The sequence below is a fragment of the Muscardinus avellanarius genome (assembly GCF_963383645.1).
Source record: "Muscardinus avellanarius genome assembly, chromosome: 3".
Lineage (NCBI taxonomy): Eukaryota > Metazoa > Chordata > Mammalia > Rodentia > Gliridae > Muscardinus > Muscardinus avellanarius.
The window spans coordinates 164,976,188-164,997,136 of NC_137788.1; the positions used below are offsets into that span (position 1 = coordinate 164,976,188).

Below are 20,949 nucleotides of genomic sequence, written 5' to 3' on the forward strand. Positions count from 1 at the left end.
TGGAGGCAGAGACAGGAGGATTGCATGCTCGAGGGCAGGTTTGGCAACACAGTAAGGCTCTCAGCAACCTAGCGAGGCCTTGTTTCAAAAAACTAGTAATTAAATAGAGCTACGAGTATAGCTCCCAGGTCACGTACATCTAGAAGGGAGGGACGAGGGAAGAAAGGAGGGATGGATGCATGGATGGATGGAAGGAAGGAAGGGAATTAGAAATAGAAACCTTAAAAGTAACAGTCTTGAACTGCAATTTGGCTGGAGTCAAACTATCTCATCAATTCTTATAAACTAAATGCATCAGTTCGTGTGAAGGCGCTCATGTCAGTAGGGCTATAATTTGAGGAATCACAGAGCAGGACTAGGAATTCGACACTGCTTCAAACTAGGGACTGTGTGGCCCACCTTTCTAGAGAAGATCACACATACCCCTGAGCCTTATTTCCCAGGCTTGGCACCCAGGGACTGCCTGACAAATGTCTCAGCAATGGTGTCCTCATTTGTCCTTTTTTCCTTCTCTTTTCCCTCCCTCATTTTTGGGCAATCTCAACTTCGAATAAAGGGGTTTTTTTTGTTTGTTTTTTGGTGGTACTAGGGTTCCTGGAAGCCCTTCTACCTCCGGGCTACACTCCCAGACCTAATTTTATACTTTTTAAATTTGGAAACAGGGTCTCTTAAGCCAGCGCGGCTGGCTTTGAACCTGCGCGCTCCTCCTGTCTCCGCCTCTCAAGCGTGGGGATTACAAGCGTGCGCCACCACACCCAGCTTTAAGTTTTTTTTTTTTTTTTAATCTCATCATTATAGAAGAGAAACAACTTCAGCAATTCCTTAAGAGGTTCATACAAATAAACCAGATCATAATTTTCTATACCAACGTTATAACAATGAATCTCCTCTCTACTAATAATCTAGTTTAAAAACTTCCCTTTACCACCTGCCAGGGAAATGCAGAAGGAGCCAAACTTAAGAAATCCCCAAAACCTGTGACTGAGAAGTAACTGTACAGACCTCTCTACTCTGCCTCTGCCAGCCCAGCTTCCCACGGAGACCCGGAGGCTGGCCTTGGGCCCCATTCCCTTGAGAAGGAGATAGTTTTCAGATGGATGCCACTCTTGAACAAAGTCTCCCTGGACCCCTACCAATAGGAGGAACATTTGCCCAGCAGACTGTTAAGTCCTGGCAATCCACAAGTTCTTAATAATAATGGGGTCGCTACAGTGCCCACAGGTCATTAAGTGTCCTCACAGGTCTGCTTACAGAAAGCACTGGTTGCCTGGTCCTCACATGGGCAGAGCAATGTCAGACCCCCAACCCCACTGGACATCCTCTGGAGAAACCCGCAGCTGTCAAAGCTTGCCAGAGTGCTCCAGCAATCAGGGAAACAAGCATTATTCTGTATTTCAAAAGAGCATAAAGCTTATAGAAAGAGAGAAGTCCTATTCAGTTCATTCCTTCAAAGAGAAAGAAAAGAACCTGCTCAAAAAGAAACTTGGTTTTCTTGCGTCTACGAAAGACCATGAAGCCACTGTCCGGCTCATGGAGCAGAAAGCCTTTACAAGCAGGTGTCACTCAAAGCTCCAAAGGTCAGAGCTGGCACATGCCCAACCTTCCGGCAACAAGGAAGTGGTCAAACAGCTCACCTCCAAGTACACCTTCTACAGCAGCACCTGGTAGATGACAGTGAGGCAGCAGTGAAGGCGATGGTCCAGACGGAAGCGGGAGGGAGCACAAGACGCTCTTTCAACTCGGTCTTAATAAAGACAGACACTGCTCAGCTCTCAGACATGAACTAATTCAGAAGGTGGAGGCCCAAGGAGCCTCCAGAGTAACCCTAAAGGAAGACTTGGAGGAAGAGATGAGGGCAACTGCAAAAGAAAGAACACTCTCCTCTGGACACGGGAGCAGGGCAGCTCTGGTGTTATCTTTAGAGTCGCTGGTGAGTTCAGAACAAGAAACACAACAGAGAAACCTTCTTGGGCAAAGCAGCCTGCTGCTGTGGGAGGGGAGGGACACTGAGGGACTCTCCCAATAGATGCACGTGCAGAATGAGCTCAAGGCCAGTGCTGCCGGAGAATCCAAAGGCAAGTTCCTGCACACAAAGTCCATGGCAGAAGTAGAGAGTACCCAGAGCAAAGAGGCCATGGCCAAAATACACCACACATGGTTCCAACCGTGCTGACTCAGATCCAAGGCACCCTCAGACAAGGGATTCTCCTGAACCAAAGAGTTAAGTGTCTCCTGGAGAGAGCCCTGAGTCCCCCACAGTCTGTACAGGTTCTCTTTCAAGATTCTTTTTCCAAAAGCCCCCTTGGAGAAAGAGGCAAGGGAGCACTGTATACCCGAGGAACCCAAAGATGTGTTGCAGGAAGAGGCAGAATATAGTTCTCAAAGCCTTGAAGCAACCCCATCACTGCAGAGAACGGATGCCAATTTTCCTAAGGCCACCCACCCTGCCCCGCCCATTAACACTCAGCAACAGTTGCTGGATACTTACCAATGAAAAGTCTTACCCCTGATCTCAAGACTGCTCCCAAACTCAGGGAGAACAACGCCTTCCTCTTCTACGAAATCACAGCAATCAAAGTAGGACTTAACAGTAAGACAGTGGACGCAGGTCATGGCCAGCCTGCAGCCCTGCGGTTGGGCACATGGAGATAAGGGTAGGCTGGGACCCAGCAGGGGCATCTTGGACTTTTCACACCAGGCTCCATCTTCACACCAATCAACAGCTTTCAAGGAGAAATATCTAAAGAATATGATTCTGACTTTTGGCAGTATTGCTCTTACTGTAAAAAAGAAAGTAAAAGACAATGATTTGGGGAATGATAAAAAATTTTCTTTGGTAGCTTGGAAGAGAACAGAAATGGGAACCTGGCTCCGATTTCTAAACTTTATAATAAAAACAATCAGGCAAGTGAACGCTAATTGTCTAGAAACATAAGAACTTCTCCCTCCCAAGTCAAGCCCTATGGGGAGCCTCACATTTAATTAAACAAAGATAATATCCACTGAAGGAAGTTGATGTTGAATTAGCATGCCACAGTGGAATGAAAACTGAGCAGGAGACAGAAGCTCTGGTTTCTAGGTTTATGGAAATGCAGTGGCCAGAGACCTTGGGCAGAGATTCCCAGCCTAGGGCCTAAGGGTCCCCAAATGAAGGGTGCACAGATGACCATTCGGGCTACTTCTAATTCCTACCTTTCCACAATCAAATTATTTTAACCTATCATAAAAGTAGATATTGAACAGCTGCCCTTGAGCAAATTAAACCACCAGGCTTTTCTTTCTCCAGTGGGCAGATGGCACTTAAGACTTTTTTCTGATATACAAGGCAGTTAAGTCTTATCAGTTAGGTGGCTATACACACACACACACACACACACACACACACACACACACACACACACACACGAAGTGATATTTTGACATTTATGTGAATACTAAAAGTAGGGCTGTGGCTATTATTTCTGTATATTTCCTAAATATTTAAGTTTCATAACAGCAAAAGTAATCTGAGAAAGTAGAATTAAACCAGATACAGTGGTGCACACCTGTTACTTCTATTATTTAGGAGGCTGACACAGGAGGATAGAAGGTTTGAGGTCAGCATGCAGAACCTTACTGAGGCCTTGTTTCAAAATAAAAAATAAAAGAAGGGCTAGGGTATAGTACAGAGATAGAATGTCTTCAGTACTACAAAAATAAAAAACAAATGAAGGAATGAGGATTCAGGCCATAAAGCACACAGCTAAACAATTACAGTGTGTGTGTATGTGTGTGTGTGTGTGCGTGCATGCGTGTGTGTGTGTGTTTGTGTGTGGACCAACCTGCAGAAGAGGCTGTCCTGTGTGTGGAGCAGGTCCACGCCGTCCCAGAGGACTTACTGCCTCTACTTCACGTGGGTACAGTGTTCATTTCGTAAATTAGCTCCATGGTTTGATTATGAAGCATGGAAAGCAGAAAGATGGTTGTTATGAAAAAGAGTCACCCTTTAAATAACGGGGTCACAAGTGTGACTCGGGGTATAAGAACATGTAGAGACTGGAATAGAAAGAAATGAGATGAAATGAAGAAGCTTTCTTAAAGTCACTTAAGAAAACTAATTTACTCACCACCTTCTTAAGAATATGTGGGAAACAAGCGTTTTCCTTTTACTCCTTTTCCAAAACCAGGTGCATTCATCAAGCAGTGTGGGGTTGTGTTGGCCCCACAGCAGGAAGGCTTGAGGAGCCTCACAAGGCCATCAAGCTCCACTCAGAAGGATTCTTCGTTTGCAGAAATAAGGCTGGTCCTATCCTTCACTGGTAGTTTTGTAGAAATCTGCAAGTCTGGCTGACAAATCAGGCCCTTTTGCAAATGTTAGCATCATTCATTCATTCATTCAACAAACATATACTAGGCCCTGGGGTAAAAGAAATCCCATGACTCCTCTCAAGCTCACAATATGAGGGACCTAGGCAATAATAAAGTTAACAGAAATACAGATTGACAGACACTGTAGAAATATGGTATTAATTTGGGAAATAGGATTTAATTTTAAGAGCACATCAGCTGTCCTTATCAAGTGCTGAAGGGGACTGCCCCGTCCCTTTTATCCTAAGGTAACCTACCTTTCTAAAACTGGGGCAATAATCCAACTTTCTAAATGCAAAGACCATGTGGGCTCGTATATTCTTCAAATTCATTTTACAAAGATAAATATGCATGACGGATTAATCTTAGCTTCTCAATATTTGCAAAGTAAAGACCAAAGTCCTTGGTATGGTCTCTAAGACCGTATAAGGCCCAAACTGTCCTCCTGTCCAGCCCCATCCTGGCCCCTTCCGGCTGTACATCCATGTGTTGTGACTACCTCCCACCCACTTTCCTAGAATACATCTGCCCATTAAGATTTAGTTAAACCTTAAGCATTTAGCTCAAGTTTTGGATCTGAATTTTCAGCCCAAATTGCACTTGAAATACTCCTTACTATCCTTAGTGCCTTATATCCCCATGTCTTACCAACATATACGGCCTCCCTCTAAGACTCCTCGTTCAAAAAGCTTCAGGTGAAGCGAAAACCTTCAATGCCTCGCATAATGGAAAATACTCAATAGGTATCTGCCCAGTAAATATTAATGAAAAAATTTCACACTTTGGCTGGAATAGGACTTCAGGCAAGTTATGGAAATCCTGTTGAGATCTTTCCTCATCACAAATATCGTAGTGTTTCCTAAATCCTTTCTATGGCTCCATGAATCACAGGCTTGGTATATGTGTGAGAGCAGTGAGAGAGACAATTTTTTTCTTTTCACAAGCTTGCTCTATCATGAAATCAAAGTAGAATCTTTAGGGGAGGGAGAATACTATAAAACTCATAGTAGTAAACTATCAAACACCATTTTATTTAAATATACTTTAGGCCAGGCATGGTGCTGCTTGCCTGGAATCCCAGTACCTGAGGAGCAGAGACAAGAAGGATCACAGGTTCATTAAGCAAGGCCCTTCACAACTTAGACCCTATTTCAAAATAAAGTATAAAATAGGACTGGGGGTAGAACTCAGAATACCCATGGGTTCGTGTTCTTTCTCTCTCTCTCTCTCTCCCTCTCTCTCTCTCTCTCTCTCTCTCTCTCTCACACACACACACACACACACACACACACACTCTCTCTCTCTCTCTCTCTCTCTCTCTCTCTCACTCCCTCTCTCTCTCTCTCTCTCTCTCTCAAATGGCAAACTCTTAACTGAAGGCACAACTCTGCTCTGGCTCAGGTCTTCAGGTGGGTGGAAAACCACGATAGGAGCACGGGTAACCTGCTTTTCTCTTTCTTCTACCACCTCTTTCCCACAGTACACCTGTTTCTGGCCCTTCTGTAGGGGAGGGACTTTAAAAATCCTGTCATAATCAAGTTGTGGTTGTAATATTCCATCAAGTGGGGCTTTGAGGAGAATGACTTTCTTTCAAAGAGTACACCATCCTGGAAATCCCAACTGAGATTCTATGGTATGGCTACTAGCTGCCAACCTCCTTTCCTCCCACAGCTTCTGTACTAGAGATGGTATGTGGTTGTTGGCTCCCTGGCATGAGGCAGGAAGCCCACTCTGTAAGGTAACTTTCAAGATGGTTCATGGCTTATTTCTTAATCATATGTGACTCATGAAAAACATCTACGTCAACCCCATCCTTGTAGGAAGAGACCTGGATCCAGCTGCCACAGGTCACTTGAGATAGATCTTACCTTGGGACCCTTTTCAGAGTCAAGTACCATTCCTGTGCTCCCCAACATATAAAGATCAAACGTCAAGGTCTGGAAGCAGTTCATGTGAAATATACTTTTTTGGATATAAGGACTGGTGAAGTTCCCAACTCATTTCTATGAGACCAGAATTACCCTGATACCAAATCAGACAGAGATATAACAAGAAAACTACAGACCAATATCCTTTATGAATATAGATGCAATATTCTAAACAAAATACTAGCAAACCAAATCCAGCAGCATAGAAAATGGTTTATGTAGCATAGACAAATGGGATTATTCCAGGAATGCAAGGTTGGTTCAATATACAAAATCCATCAATGTAATACAACATATCAATAGAATAAAGGACAAAAACTACATGACAACCTTAATACAGAAGCATTTGACAAAATCCAATACTTTTTTTTTTTTGATAAAAACACTTGACAAACTAGGAATAGATGAGAATATCCTCAACTTGAAGCATCTATGAAAAACCCACAGCTAACATCATACTTAATGGTGAAAGACTGAAAGCTTTCCCCCTAAAATCAGGAACAAGAAAAAGATGTCCACTCTTGCCACTTCTATTCAATATTGTACTGGAGGTGCTAGCCAGGGCACTTAGGCAAGAAAATGAAATAAAAAGAATCCAGACTGAAGAGAAAGTAAAAGTACTTCTATTCACAGATGCATGATCTTGCATACAGAAAACTCTAAGAAATAAAAAAAATTAGAACTTATAAATGAAATCACAATAGTTATAGCATACAAGGTCAATAAACAAAAATCAATTATATTTCTAGATACTACCAATGAATAATCCAAAAATGAAAATTAGGAAATAGTTTATAATAGCATCAAAAAGAATAAAATACTTGGAAAAAAATTAACCAAAGAGGTCAAGACTTATACACTGAAATCTAGAAAACATCACTGAAGGAAACTAAAGACCTGAACAAATAGAAAGACACTCCATGTTCATGGATTGAAAAATTTAATACTGTTAATAGCAACATTCCTCAAATTGATCTACAGATTCAACACAATAACTATCAAAATCCCAGGTGTTTGTTTTGCAGAAACAGTAACTTGATCCTAAAAATCATGTGGAATTCAAGGGACCCAGAAAAGACAAAATGATTTCAAAATAGAACAAAGTTGGAGGACTCACACATCCCAAATTTAACTTACTACAAAACTTCAGTCATCAAAACAGTGTGGCAACTGGCATAATGACATATAGAATAATGGGATAAAATTGAGAGTCCAAAAATAAAGTCTTATATTTATGGTCAATTATGTTTTGACAAGGGTGCTGGAGACCATTTGTGAGAAAATAATAGTCTTTTCAACAATTGCTGCTAGTGTGGCTGAAAATCAACACACTAATGAATGAAGCTGGATCCCTACAATGCACCACATGTAAAAGTGGATCAAAGACCTAAATATAAGAACTAAAACAATAAGATGTTTAACAGATACAACCCAGCGAAATGAAAACTTGGGTCCAATTAACAACGTGTACACAAATGTTCATAATTGTAGTATTCATAACAGCCAGGAAGCAGAAACAACACAAGTATCCATCAACTGAATGGATAAACAAACAAAAAAATACAGTAATATCAATACAATGACATTATTCAGCCACAAAAGGAACTGAAGTACCAATACATGCTACAACATGGATGTACTTTGAAAACATTACTCTAAACGGGGGAGAAAAGACACGAAAGGCCACATATTGCATGATTCCATTCACAAGAAATGTCCAAAACAGCAAATCCATAGGCAGAAAGTAGGTCAGTGGTTGCCAGGGGCTGGGGGTTAAGAACAGTGATGAAAACGCTCTGGATTTATATAATGATGACAGCTGCACAATTCTGTGAATACACTAAGAACCACAAATTTTACAATTTAAAAAGGGCAAATTTTATGGTATGCGATTTGTATCTTAATTAACCAAGAATGAGGGAAAGCACTCCTCTTCCATTTTCAGGTGGATAAGGGAAGCTCAAAATTCTTTCTAAATACGTCTTTATTACAAACATTTCCAATGTTCAATAGACTTTCTCTTATTTGGGAAATGTTGGGAGAACCCATCTCACTCTTTCAGGATGTCTTCCAAGATGTTGTCTATAAATGTGTCCCAATTTCAGTGAGTGCTGACCAGTGATAAGGTAGGACTGGGTGCAATCCAAGCCAAGGGAACGGCAGAGCCAGGCATCAGGGGCAGAGCCCTTTGACTCAAGGCTGCACCCTCAACCACTGTGTTGTTTCCAGATATAACCCATCCCATTTTCTGTGGTTTCCTGGGTATTAGAAAATAACTAGAAACAATTATTCCAGTTCCTACTCAGATGAGCCTAAGAATCCTGATCTAATGGTTGATTTGGGGCAATGGGAAGATAATAGACTTTAGATGGGCATAGGTCCAGCCTCTTGTTCATCTACTCTTTGGCTGTGTGACTATGGACAAGGCACAGAACCTCTCAAGTCACAGTGACCTTCTCTGTGAAAATGAAAGGTCATGTACCCAAGGTATTGTAAGTTCCTTTCAGAAGCTAAAGAGTTAAAATTACAACTCTCATAAAAGACTAGTACCCGTCCTGGTTAAGTGCTTCAGTTAGTTAGAGAAGTGTTTGGCTGAGGATGGCTCCTTGATAAAGATGAACAGCTGGCAACAACAGCATGGTGTGATATTCCCGCTCCTGCCCCCTCCAGTGGGAGAAGAGAAGACTGAACACAAAGGATGGCTGCAGAGGTATGTCAGGTCAGGATGTGGGAAAAACATACCAAAAAAAAAAAAAAAAAAAATCTTGCCTTTTAACACAAAAATCCTAGTCGTTTTCATACCTCTTACTGAATTTCCTTTCCAAAGGCAGAAATAACAAAGCCAGTGATTCCAGGGATACCGCCCTCAGGGAACACATCCTAACCAGTTTTTCAAATAAAAACTTTTGAGAAAGAAAAAAACAAGCCATGCTTAATGGGGGAAAAAAGAGCTTTTTCCAGCATTCTACTGCACACTGGGTCATCTTCAATCAAAAAGATGGTAAGCCTGTCATTTCATTATACACCTATGACTCAAGAGAAAAAAGATTAAAAAACCACAATATTCATATTGTAGCGAAGTCTTAAACAGAAACCTTCAAACACAAAGCTAGAATGTGTGAGAAGAATCCTATCAAGAGTAGGCACTGAGAAATGCCAAGGAACCATGGTTCCTTGATATCCAAATAAGAAATGTGCCCCAGCACGCTGTGTTACCATGAATGTGTAAGGCTGTGAGGTTACAGAGACACTTTTGAGAGTCAATGAGTAGTTTAATAGTCTTTATGGGAAAGGTGATTTAAAAATTTAAAGGGTAAGAAATATAATTAAGCAGAACTAGTGAGGATTCTGGGTAGGATATAGAAAGTGATGCCTATAATATTAGAAAAAATCCAGAAGACAAGTGGGGCTCAGTGTGTGGAGGACCAAACCTGGGGACTTGTCCTAAAAAAAGTTAAATTTGGAGGCAGAGTTTTAAAACTAGCAAAACTGTTTTAGTAGAACAAAAAGGGTTAGAAGAAGAGGATAGGGTCAGGGAGTTAAGTTAGGAAGCAATAATGTGTCCAAGTGAGCTAGAAAATCTAAGCCTAAAATGAAGTACAATGAAAGGAACCAAGGAGAGATTTGAGATCAAATCAGACAACCTGTGTCAATTAAGGGATGAGAATTTTTGATGATGTGGTTGAAGGCGACACTTTTAAGAGGGCAAAAAAAGAGTGACTGGTACAGATACAAGTTTCAACATTTCATTTTTGTGTGTACTGACTTTGAGGTACCAGAAAGACATCCTGGAGATGAAGGTCTGTGCAGAAGATATGGAGCTGGGGAATCATCTCTGGGCATGAACTGAGGTTAACCAAAGCTAAATGGGCATGCTCAAAGAACTTGGAGTAAAACTGAAGGAGTACAGATGTAAGACATGGAGAAACTAGGAAAGAAGGAGCAGTTAAGAGTAGCGGCAGCCCAAGTTTAGGGTGTTGTCAAAAATAAAAGACAAGAGTTCTTGACAAGGCCACAAGCAGTTGCTATTCAGTAAAGCTGCACTGATCCGCAGTCTGTCGCAGCATGAAATCCATCTGACACATCAAAATCTCAAGGCGATGGCAATCCACAGGTTTAAAAACGAGAGAGAAAAGGCTTGGGTAATTCCTCTCTTCACCTTTACATACTTAGCACTGTAGGCAAAAGAACACAAGTCCAGAAAGGAGGCACATACAAGCTGTGTTCTGCTGACTCTTTGGTGGCCCAGGGAAGGGTGGGAAGAGTACAAATAGTTCTCAGATAGAAGCTGATGAAAGGTCAGAAAAAAATGCTCTTGAGGTAACCAGGTAGGAAGGCCAAGAAGACGGACGGAGGAGCTCTGGGGAGACATTTCTTCCTCTGACAGTTTGTATGCATTACTGGGAAAATACTTAAGAGGGCCTTGAAATTTCAGCACAGCCATGTTCTTATGGGAACAGGGAGTGAGGCTGCCCAGTTACGACCACTTGTGCTTTCCAGTAAGAGTCCGTGCCAAGGGGGAGTGAGTAACGTCAGCAAGTTCTCTGTCTGAGGCCTCATTTTTAAGTTTCAAGTCTTTTTTATATGCATAACTCCCTCTACATGTTTGGGCATGTATCTCTAACTAAAGCTAAAAGAAAAAAAGTAATCGGATTACATCACACAATTAGACTAAACACAGCCCAGGAAAGTAGTATACTGGGTCAGGACACACAGCTTGTTTGCTAGAGTTGCCAGGCTCCAGAAAAGCCTGACTTCACGCTGTCATTTTTATGTTACATATCTTAAATATTCTATAACACTAAAAGGTTAAAAAAGAAAGCATATATTTTTGTCTAAACCCAACTACTTTATTATTTAATCTTCCCCCAGAGCTTCCTGGAGATTGCGGAAGAATTCGAAGAAAATCAAAATATTTAAGAGAGTATACAGCCAAAAAGGGTAATTTTATAAACAATACTTGGGATGGAGGGCTTCCCTTCTCCTTAAGAGACTGGTCAGTGACACTGTAGTAGACCACAAGGGAAAAGCAGGAGTAATGAGGGAAGGGAAACATGCCTGGAGGAACTCACCACTGGACGGGAGTAGTGGGTCTACACAACCATGGGTTAATCCTCTTAAATTTAAGGGTAGCTCTAGTTTTTACTTTATATTAAATAAACTTCATATGAATTCTGTACCTGATAGTCATTTAAAAATTTTTCACACAAATACATTATTACAATTGTGTAACTTAAATACTGTAGTGATAATAAAACTTGAGAACTGAAGAGCACAAATTTCTTCACGAACTACCTAAAATGTCCCCGAGCATTTGCTCTTCTTGTCTCACTTTTGTAACACACAAGCACAGTGGATGAGAGGCCTTTTACGGTGACTGTCGTCACGTGAACACCCCTTGGGTCAAGGCAGTGTAAGTGCCTTGACAGGGTTTGAAAGGATGGCCCAGAAAAACCCCATGTTACCTTATCACAATGGGAAGCATTTCCCCACTAAATTATGGTGAAAACGCCACTTTTTCATTTATTAACATTATAGTACATAACCGTTCTGTCTCAATTTCTAAAGGAAATAAAATAATCCTGAAAGACATCCTTTTTCCCTTCCAATAATTTGAAACTGTTTTTCTTCCAATTTCAAACAATCAGGTTGATCTGCAGTCATCACTTAAAACAATCATCAGAGTACAAGCTCAACCCATTAGCTGCAGCTTGCACAGTAAAATGATATATCCATATGTCTCTCCTTAGTTAAAAATACATAATCCTTTTATTTTATAATGCAAAAAAAAAAAGAAAAGAAACTGATATCACAGACACAGAAAACTAAGAAAAGGGAAACTACTACTTTAAATATCCAGTCATTTAAACCTATCTGTACTCTTCTATTGTATGTGAAAGTAATCTTGGAACACTTACTTTCTGAAGTACAATTTACTCTTTGGGGATCACAATGTAATTCTTAGGAATAATAGTTCCAGGCCTGCCCGCTCTTTATCAGTAAGTGGACACAAGGCACGGCAGCCATCCTTCCTAGCGCTGCAATAGCACACTGACCACGTGCCTTGACGAAAGCGCTGACTCAACAAGACAATGGCAACGCAAGGAGAAACTCTGGATTGTCTATTTGAAATCTAAGTAATAAGTAATTAAGAAAAAGTTTATTTTAAGTGCACTTTCACATGCTTTTTGTTGATAATAAACAACAAACTTCCTAACTTTGTTGCAATAGGCTTGACTTTATCATTTGGCCAAATGCACTTTCCCCAGTAAACTTAAAACAACGAGGAACCAAAAAAAAAAAAAAAAAAATTCCCTGTCCTTTCATATACTAAGAAGGAGGACTGGCTACTCAAACAGTTCATTGCAAGACACATGAAGACAACATACTGTGGCATGAGTTGTTTTTAATTTGTTGTGCTGTTACTAAAGTTCTCAGGGCTGCATTAAAACATCCCGTTCTCCCTTCCATCTTTATTGATTCTCCAGATTTTGCACAGAAAACTCTTCGGGGGCTAGAACAGCAGTACTGTGCGTCACACTGTTTTCAAGACTTCAAGTTTAAAAAGCAAATCGTTAAAAATAACAGTTCCTGATTTGAGTTAGATACAGGGACAAAAACTAGCACATACTTGAAGGGTACATGGTCTACAAATGGTGGTGATGTTTTCCTTGGGAGAGTAGTTTTGTTGGTATATATATTTTAAATACTCAAAAAGGCTCAATCTCAAGCAGTAATAAACACAAGCAAAAGTGATTTAACCCTTAAAATAAATATTCAGAAAAACCTCTCTGTACATACAAGTGAAAGAATATGTAACACTTTCACGCAAAAAAATAATTATAATAATAATAAAGGATTTGTTCATATATGTAGCTGAAATCTGCTGTTCCAGCCCACATGTCCCCAATAAAGAAGGGAGGCACAGACATAGATGACTACTGTGGTTCACTATCTTATAGCCTTTTTGTACTGGGACACTATCACCACCAAATTTATCCCTCTTATTAAATTTATTAATTTTTTTTAATTTTTTCACTTTTTCTTCCTTTTTTGTTTTTGTTTGTTTATGTTTTGTTTTACAGCATGCCAAATCCTTTGGCATATGTGATGGCCTTCAACAATCTCTCTTTAAGTTTTTCTTTGCTTGAATATTCCGGAAGTAAAAGGACATTAAAGCAAGTATGAGATGTAGGCAACCTAAATAGAGAGAAAGGGGAAAAACAGGAAAACAGTAAGTCATGGGAAACATGCTCAGTATAAAATGCTCCTATTTTTAGATGGTATATATAAGTGAGATGGTTTGCAATGACCATACGTTAAAGCATGTCCTTATTAACTTTTTGATGTGCAACTACCAAGAATCAGTATGTCTTTACATTATATATCAAAGCTAATAAGATGGTGGTGGTGATGATGATGATGATTCCGATGATGACATATTGCATCCTCTGAGTTATCATAACCTATCAGCTACTGTTTTAGGTACTTAACACCCTTGTAACTTCATTTAAATAAATCTCACAACCAATGTACAAAGCCACTAAAGCCACTTTAGAGTTGAAGCCACTAAGAAGTAAAGTAACTTGCTCTAAGGTGGAGGAAATGTTCAAATCTGGTTTAAAAACTGCAAAATCTGTGCTCTTCAATACTTATTAGAAATATGTCAGCAATGTGACTATAAAAATGTTTTATACCAAATAGAAATGCATATGATGTATCATGTAATATATAATAAATATTATTATTTTAAGATATTATGTTAATGAAAATATATCTATACATTTAAACCCTTAAATATGATACGGCCCAGGTATGATACCAATCAATCCCATTAAAAAAAAAATAAAAAAAAACCAAAGTTATACAATGGGGAGCAAATACAACTAAATGCCAAAATTATATAACTGAAGTGTCTAGCATAATCTAACGCTGAACAATTTCTTAATCTACAATTTAACCTTTCTAAATTGATTATTACAAAATATAACTTTCAATTAAGTTGTAAGCCAAAAAAGAATGAACTATACTAATTTGAAAAATTCTAAACCAGTATGAACACCCTAATAATTTTTAACTAAGCCAGTTTTTTAAATGTTTCCACAAACAATGACAGCAAAATTTTCTCTCCTGTGATTTGGAGATTCCTCTATTAAATTAGAAAAAGTACTCGTAAGCTACCAGGACAGTTTTCATGTGTGCTATATGAAATGCAGGATTTTTCAGTGGATATGGAGCACAACAATTTAACAGTTACCTTTCTGTGTCTGGGCCATTTTTGGCTATAATCATCTTTAATTTTCCTAGTCCTCCCACAGGTGCTCTGTCTGTGCCTGTTGTAAACTGCAAGAAGAGTCTTTTCTGTTCATCTGTAAATGAGTGGACAATTTCCCAGAACTCCCTAATGAGAAAAGATAGAACATTAATTTTACTTTGGCATTCATTATAACTAGCACTAATATGAACTTACAAAGCGTATTAAAATAATATTAGGGAACAACTTGAAAATTACTATTAGATGCTCTAAAGATTCATTCCTGATGGTACCGTGATTCTACTTAGGTATATTTATATTAAGATATTGGTAAGGAAATAAGACTTACGTTCATCATTACAATATTTACAACTGTAAAAAAAAAAAACGGTGAATACTAACAACAGGTAATGATTATGCATATTATGGAGATATTAGCCTCCTGTTCCTCTCTTCCCCGATTATATGAGTTGATAATAGCTCTCTCCTCCTCTCTCCATACCACTATTATTCCAAGTACCTGCCGCCCAGCTACAGTTTGGAAGCCAGATTAATGTGGACTCAAAATCTTCAGAACTGTGAGTAAATCATCTTCCTTCCTCTAAGTTGTGCTTGTCAGGTATTTGAGATCACAGCCATGAGAATGTGGACTCAAGTAATACCGAGAGCTAGTAAAATCAGATGGAAAAATGTAAGAAAGAGATTCTGAGAAGATGATGGTAGCAGACATTTTGCTTTTGCTTAGTTTCTGCCCAATCTGTTCCATAAAAGGCAGCAAAGTCTAGTACTTGGGAGGCTGAGATAGGAGGATCCCCAACTCTAGGCCACCCTTAGCGATTCAGTGAAGCCCTTTGCAACTTAATGAGTCCCTGTTTCCAAGTAAAGAAAAATAAAAATAAAATAGGGCTGGGGGTATAACTCAGGAGTAGAATGCCCCTGGGTTTAATCCCCTGTAACCACAAACATACAAAAACACCTACATGTGAAACCCAAAGACCCAAAATAAAAATAGGCAATATGGAATCCTCCATGAATCTAAGAGGAAAGTGAACAAGAACAAAGCCCTGACAGCTAGAAGGAAACTGGATTTCACATATTCTAGGAACAAGACAATATTAAAATTGTCGTAGTACTGGACAATATATAGGCCAATTTGAGAAAAGTGGCTCACAGCTAGAGAGAGTTCTATGGAATTTAATTTGTAGATGATTACAAATAGCACATGATGCAGTAAGCCTCTCTTCAACAACAAAACCCTTTTCTAAATCCTATCTCACAGCCAGGCAAGGAAGTGAAGTGCACACCTGTAACCCCAGTACTTGGGAGACTGAAACAGGAGGACTGCAGATTCAAGGCCAGCCTCAGCTACTTTGTGAGGCCCTACTGCAACTTACTAAGACCCTGGCTGAGGGGAGAGCCCAGAAGTAGAATGGGGTTTGATACCCAGTACTACAAAAAATAAATAAATAAAACATACTTCACACTGAGGAGAAATGATTGGAAATAACATTTAAATGAACCAGACCAAGGAAAATATAAAGTTCACGTATACATGAGGTGAAGAAATAAAAAAGGCAATTCAACAAGCACGAGGCCCATCACTTTCATCAGTTTCATATAAAATATGAAAACTAGTGTTTCAAATTAAGCTAAAATAATTTTTAAAGTAATGGAAGTTATTAAAGATCTAAATCAGAAATAAAATTAGAAAACAAAAACTGAAGAAAAAGAAGTTTTTAGAAGATGTATAATAGAACTCAGGAGCAATTAGAAATAAAAACAATCATGTCAAATATAAAAACCAAAATTAAACTTTAAAAAAGTGGTCAAAAATAGTAATGCCCTAGAGAATAATAAGATAGAAGAAATATCTTAAAAGAATCAAAGAGCAATGATATTTGGGCAACATAGAGCATACTTGTCACCTAATACTTGGGGGATTGATAAGAGCATCCCAACAAGTTAGGGTACTCTCAGCATCCTAAGGAGACCTTATTTCAAAACAAAAAAATTAAATAGGGTTGAGAGTGTAGCTCAGAGACAGATGCATTGAGTTCAACTCCCAGTACTGCCCACTAAAAAAAAAAAAAAAAAAAAGGAATGAGGCCATGCCTGGAACTCCCCAGACAGGCTCTGGCTCTGGCCCTGGTAGAGCTCTCCTCTCACTAGAGCCTCTATTGGGAGCAGCTGGTCATCTGCTTTGAGGTCACCTTGGGCTGGCTTGGGAGGGGCACAAACTGCTCGCCCAAGAGGGAACTGTTTGCATGCAGACAAGTCTCCAAGGACAAAATGGCACCAGTAACTAGGAACCCTGTCCAACAAGCAAAGACCCTGGCAGTTTCCCTGTTTACCCTTTCCTTCCCTAATTCATCTTTGGCTACCTTGGTGTTATTCCCTGACTCATCCCATGATTGCTTGTGATTAAGAATATCTTATATTGCCGTGGTTATGACCCTCAATAAAAGCAACATATTAGTAGAAGGATGGCAGAAGTAGACACACCTCTCTCCTCTCCTCCCGGCCTCCCCAGCTGCCATGTCCACTCCACTGTCATTCATGGGAGACACTACTTTTCATCAGTCAATCAACTAAAAGCCTTCCACTATAAGCCTCAGAGGAACCTCCTGGCCCAAAGACACCATTTGGTCAGGAGCAGTACCAGGGAAAGGAGGTTTTGGGCACAGATACTGCTGTGGTCACAGATACTGGTGTGGTACTCTGCCCCCGCTCAGTGACACAGTTCAGACCAGACACGCTGACTCAAGCACCAGCAAGGGCAGTGGGAGCCCCGTGGAAGAAATTAATTAAGTAAGCCTACAGGGCACCACAAAGCCTTCAAGCACTAGGCTTGTCAGTGGAACCACAACCACAGAAGTGAGCCAAGACCTGCATGCCAAACCTCAGCAAAGTGAATGCCTCTAAAGTAAAGACTTAAACAGGACCCAGAGTCTCATAACGTAATGGCCAAAATGTTCAAATTTAATACAAAAGCCAGCTGTAATAGCAAGAACAGGAATCACAGGAGGGAAGAAAACCAACGGATGCCGACAGAGATGATGAAGATGGGAGAATTACCTGACACGGCTTTCAGTGCATCACCACGGAAATGCCCCGATAGGATATGACAAGCTCTACTGCTGAGAAATGAAGCCATAAACAGCCTCAGCCAGGAAAGAGGGTAAGGTATGAAAGAGCCAAATGGAAATTACAGTCTTGAAAACACAAAGAGAAGAGTCACGGGTGAGCTCCATAGCAGAGCGAGATGACAGAACAGGCATATCGGACAAAGGGAGAAGAGACTGAGAACGAGCCTTGCGGGGGTACACACAGAAACTGAGCACGACTCGACACTGCCTGTCAGAGGCCGGACAGCGCGACGAGGAGAGGGAAGGCTCAGGAGTGGGGGAAGAGGCAATGGCTGGGCGCCATGCGTGGCAAGGGCCCCAGCGCACAGCTCCAGCTGAGCAAGCTTCGGAGCACAGTCGCAGCTGTTCTACTTGTAATCCCCGCACTTGGGAGGCGGAGACATTGGGAGGAGGAAACAGGAGGATCACACAGGTTCGAAGCCAACCAGCTGGCTTGAGACCCTGTTTCCAAATTTTAAAAAAAGTATAAAAATGGGTCTGGGAGTATAGCCCGGAGGTAGAAGGGTTTCCAGGAACCCTAGTACCACCAAAAAATAAATAAATAAATAAATAAATAAATAAATAAATAAATAAATAAATAAATAAATAAAAAAGACACTAAGCCGGGCGTGGTGGCGCACACATTCGGGAGGCTGAGACCAGAGGACCGTGGTTCGCAGACAGCCTCAGCTACTTAGTGAGGCCCTTTGCAACTCAGTGAGACCTGGTTTTAAAATAAAGAATGAAAAATAGAGCAGAGGATGTAGCTCGGAGATCAAATGCCCCTGGGTTCCATCCCCAGGCCCACATACATACAGGAAGACACTAGCCGGGCTTGTAATCCCAGTACTTGCAGTATTTGGAAGCCTGAGACAGGAAGATTGCAGTTCGCAGCCAATCTCAACTTCATGTGAGGCCCTCTGCAACTTATTGAGACCTGTTTCAAATAAAAGACTAAAAAATGGGGCCAGGTATGTAGCTCAGAGTTAGAATAGCCAAGTTCAATCCCCAGTACCATGAAAGAAAGAAAGAAAAGAAAGTAAAGAAAAGAAAAGAAAAGAGAAGAGAAGAAAGGGAGGGAGGGAAGGAAAGAAAGAAAGAGAAGGAGGGGAAAGAAAGGAAAAGGATAGACATTGACAGAATGGATTTCTAAAAATGTATGGTTTTTGTAAGAAATTGATTTCAAGTTCAGTAATATAAGTCGAAAGTAAACTGATGAGGAAAACGTATATAAAGATTCATTTTAAGAACAGGAATGGTCAGTAATATCAGATTCAGAGCAAATCAAATTATAAGACATAAAAGAGAAATTTTAAATGATGATAAACAATCCAGACAACATAATGATTCTAAATCAGTAAATACCAAACAATGTGCTCAAAATACACAAAACATAACCTGATAACCTGGGAGAAAAATCCCAGAAATAGATCAATACATGTATGTATATACGCAATAGTAGGCTGAAATAAAAGATTGCTGAGCGCCGATGTGCACCTAGTCACCTGACATACCTGATGTACAGTAAGATGAATGCTGTTTTCATGCCTGCAAGAGCAACATTTATTCTCTAGCTGATGGATCAAAAAGAGAATTTTCAAGTCTCATTAAGAAACACACCTTGTAATATTACCACTGCCACAGACAATGATTCCTCTAATCTATCTGGGAAAAGTAAACTGAAACCCTAGATGGGGTAGGGGTTGTGGTTCAGTGGTGGAGTGCTTGTCTACAATGTGTGAAGCCCCAGATTCAATCCTGATTCCACCCCCACGCACAGTGCATGCTTGCACATACACATACAAGAGGAGGAGGGGAAAAGTGGAAAACCTACAAAGAATTCACACTGGTAGACACCATTAAAAACACTCGTGATCGAAGAGAAGAAGTCAAAGTATCACCCATGGATTCCAAAAACATGGATGATTTTGAGGGTTTAAGACATCAGTGAAGGAACAGAACTGCAATAAAGCATACGTAGAATCACAAGTGAGGACTGGAAGATGGAACCATACTACTGTAGACGATGATCAAATCATAACAGGTATCAGACTTTACACACCCAAGAGATGAGCAATGAATGAAATGTCTTGCATGGGAATGCACCCAGTCAAGGAGCTGTGAGGCATATGATGCGACGCTTTGTTGGTGAGGCAGAGGCACAGTTCTCTAGTGGCTCTACCATGTACATAATGCTGTCAGATAATGCACCATGCTTCAGAGAAATCTTCTGTAAAGGAAGCATCAACTAACTTTTGCCCTGTTGTCATCTTTTAAGAACCTGCCCCAGCAACCCAGGCTTCAGCAGCTACCACACTGATCACTCTTAAAAGCCATCGACATCATAACAAAACCCTCCACCAGCAAAAAGACTAGGACCTGAAGGCTCAGAGGATCAGCAGTAAAGTATTTTTAATTAACACATACAGAGAGAGAGAGTGAGGCATGGTGGCTCATGCCCATAATCCCAGAACTTGGAGGCTGAGATAGAAGGAGGATCTCAGGTTGAAAACCAGACTCAGCAATGAAGCAACACCTTCTGTAACTTAGAAAGATCCTGTTTGCCAAATAAAAAATAAAGTAGGGATGAGAGTGTAGCAGGTAGAATGCTCCTTCTCCCCCCCAAACACAAAGGGAAAAAGGAAAAGAAGAAAAAAGTGTGTATATAGTTCTTTCAGGGCATATTGCTATTACACACTCAACAGTCTTCAGTAGTATGTAAGAAAAACTTGTAAATATGTACTAGGAAACCAAGAAACTCCTACCATACCTCTGAAACCAAACCCAAACACCTCTGAAATGTATGCTCTGCTTAAAAAAGTCTACCTCCTCAAAGGTCTAGCCAGTCAGAGTGACAGAGAAACAAGAATAAAAGGCTTAAAGATTGGGAAAAATCAGGTAAATGAATCTTGATCTGTAAATGGCTTGACTACATATAAGCCCAAGCGAGTATATTAAAAATAAACCACTAGAACCAATAATTTGTAAGGTTCACAGGATATAAAGATCCTATTTTTCCAAGATACTAATAAAAAAAGAAAAACTGCAATTAGAAGTACATGTACAACAGAATCAAAAACAAAATACTCAAATGAATTCCTAACCAAAATATTCACAATTTCAACACTAAAAACTCCAAAATGGTGCTAATCAAAAATAATAAAAATCTACATAAATGGAGATATGCCATGTTCAAAGTCTGGGAAAATCCACATGTTAAAATGGTAATTCTCTTCATATTAATCAACCCAAAACAGCACAAACCAGAATCTCAGTAGACTTTTCCCCCTTCTTT

At 40.1% G+C, this 20,949-nt stretch overlaps 1 protein-coding gene across 4 annotated transcripts in view; it reads right to left on the reverse strand.

Annotated features, from left to right (window-relative positions):
- Positions 1-13,325: 13,325 nt before the first annotated feature.
- UBE3A (ubiquitin protein ligase E3A) overlaps positions 13,326-20,949 on the reverse strand; it is a 29,139-nt gene continuing 21,515 nt past the window's right edge. For all 4 annotated transcript variants that reach the window (XM_080692207.1, XM_080692206.1, XM_080692205.1 and 1 more), the window contains 2 exons: positions 14,533-14,676; positions 13,326-13,475 (listed from right to left, as the gene is read on the reverse strand). In XM_080692207.1, coding sequence (XP_080548333.1) covers positions 13,355-13,475; positions 14,533-14,676 — 265 coding nt within the window. In that variant the 3' untranslated portion in view covers positions 13,326-13,354. The remainder of the gene's footprint in view (positions 13,476-14,532; positions 14,677-20,949) is intronic.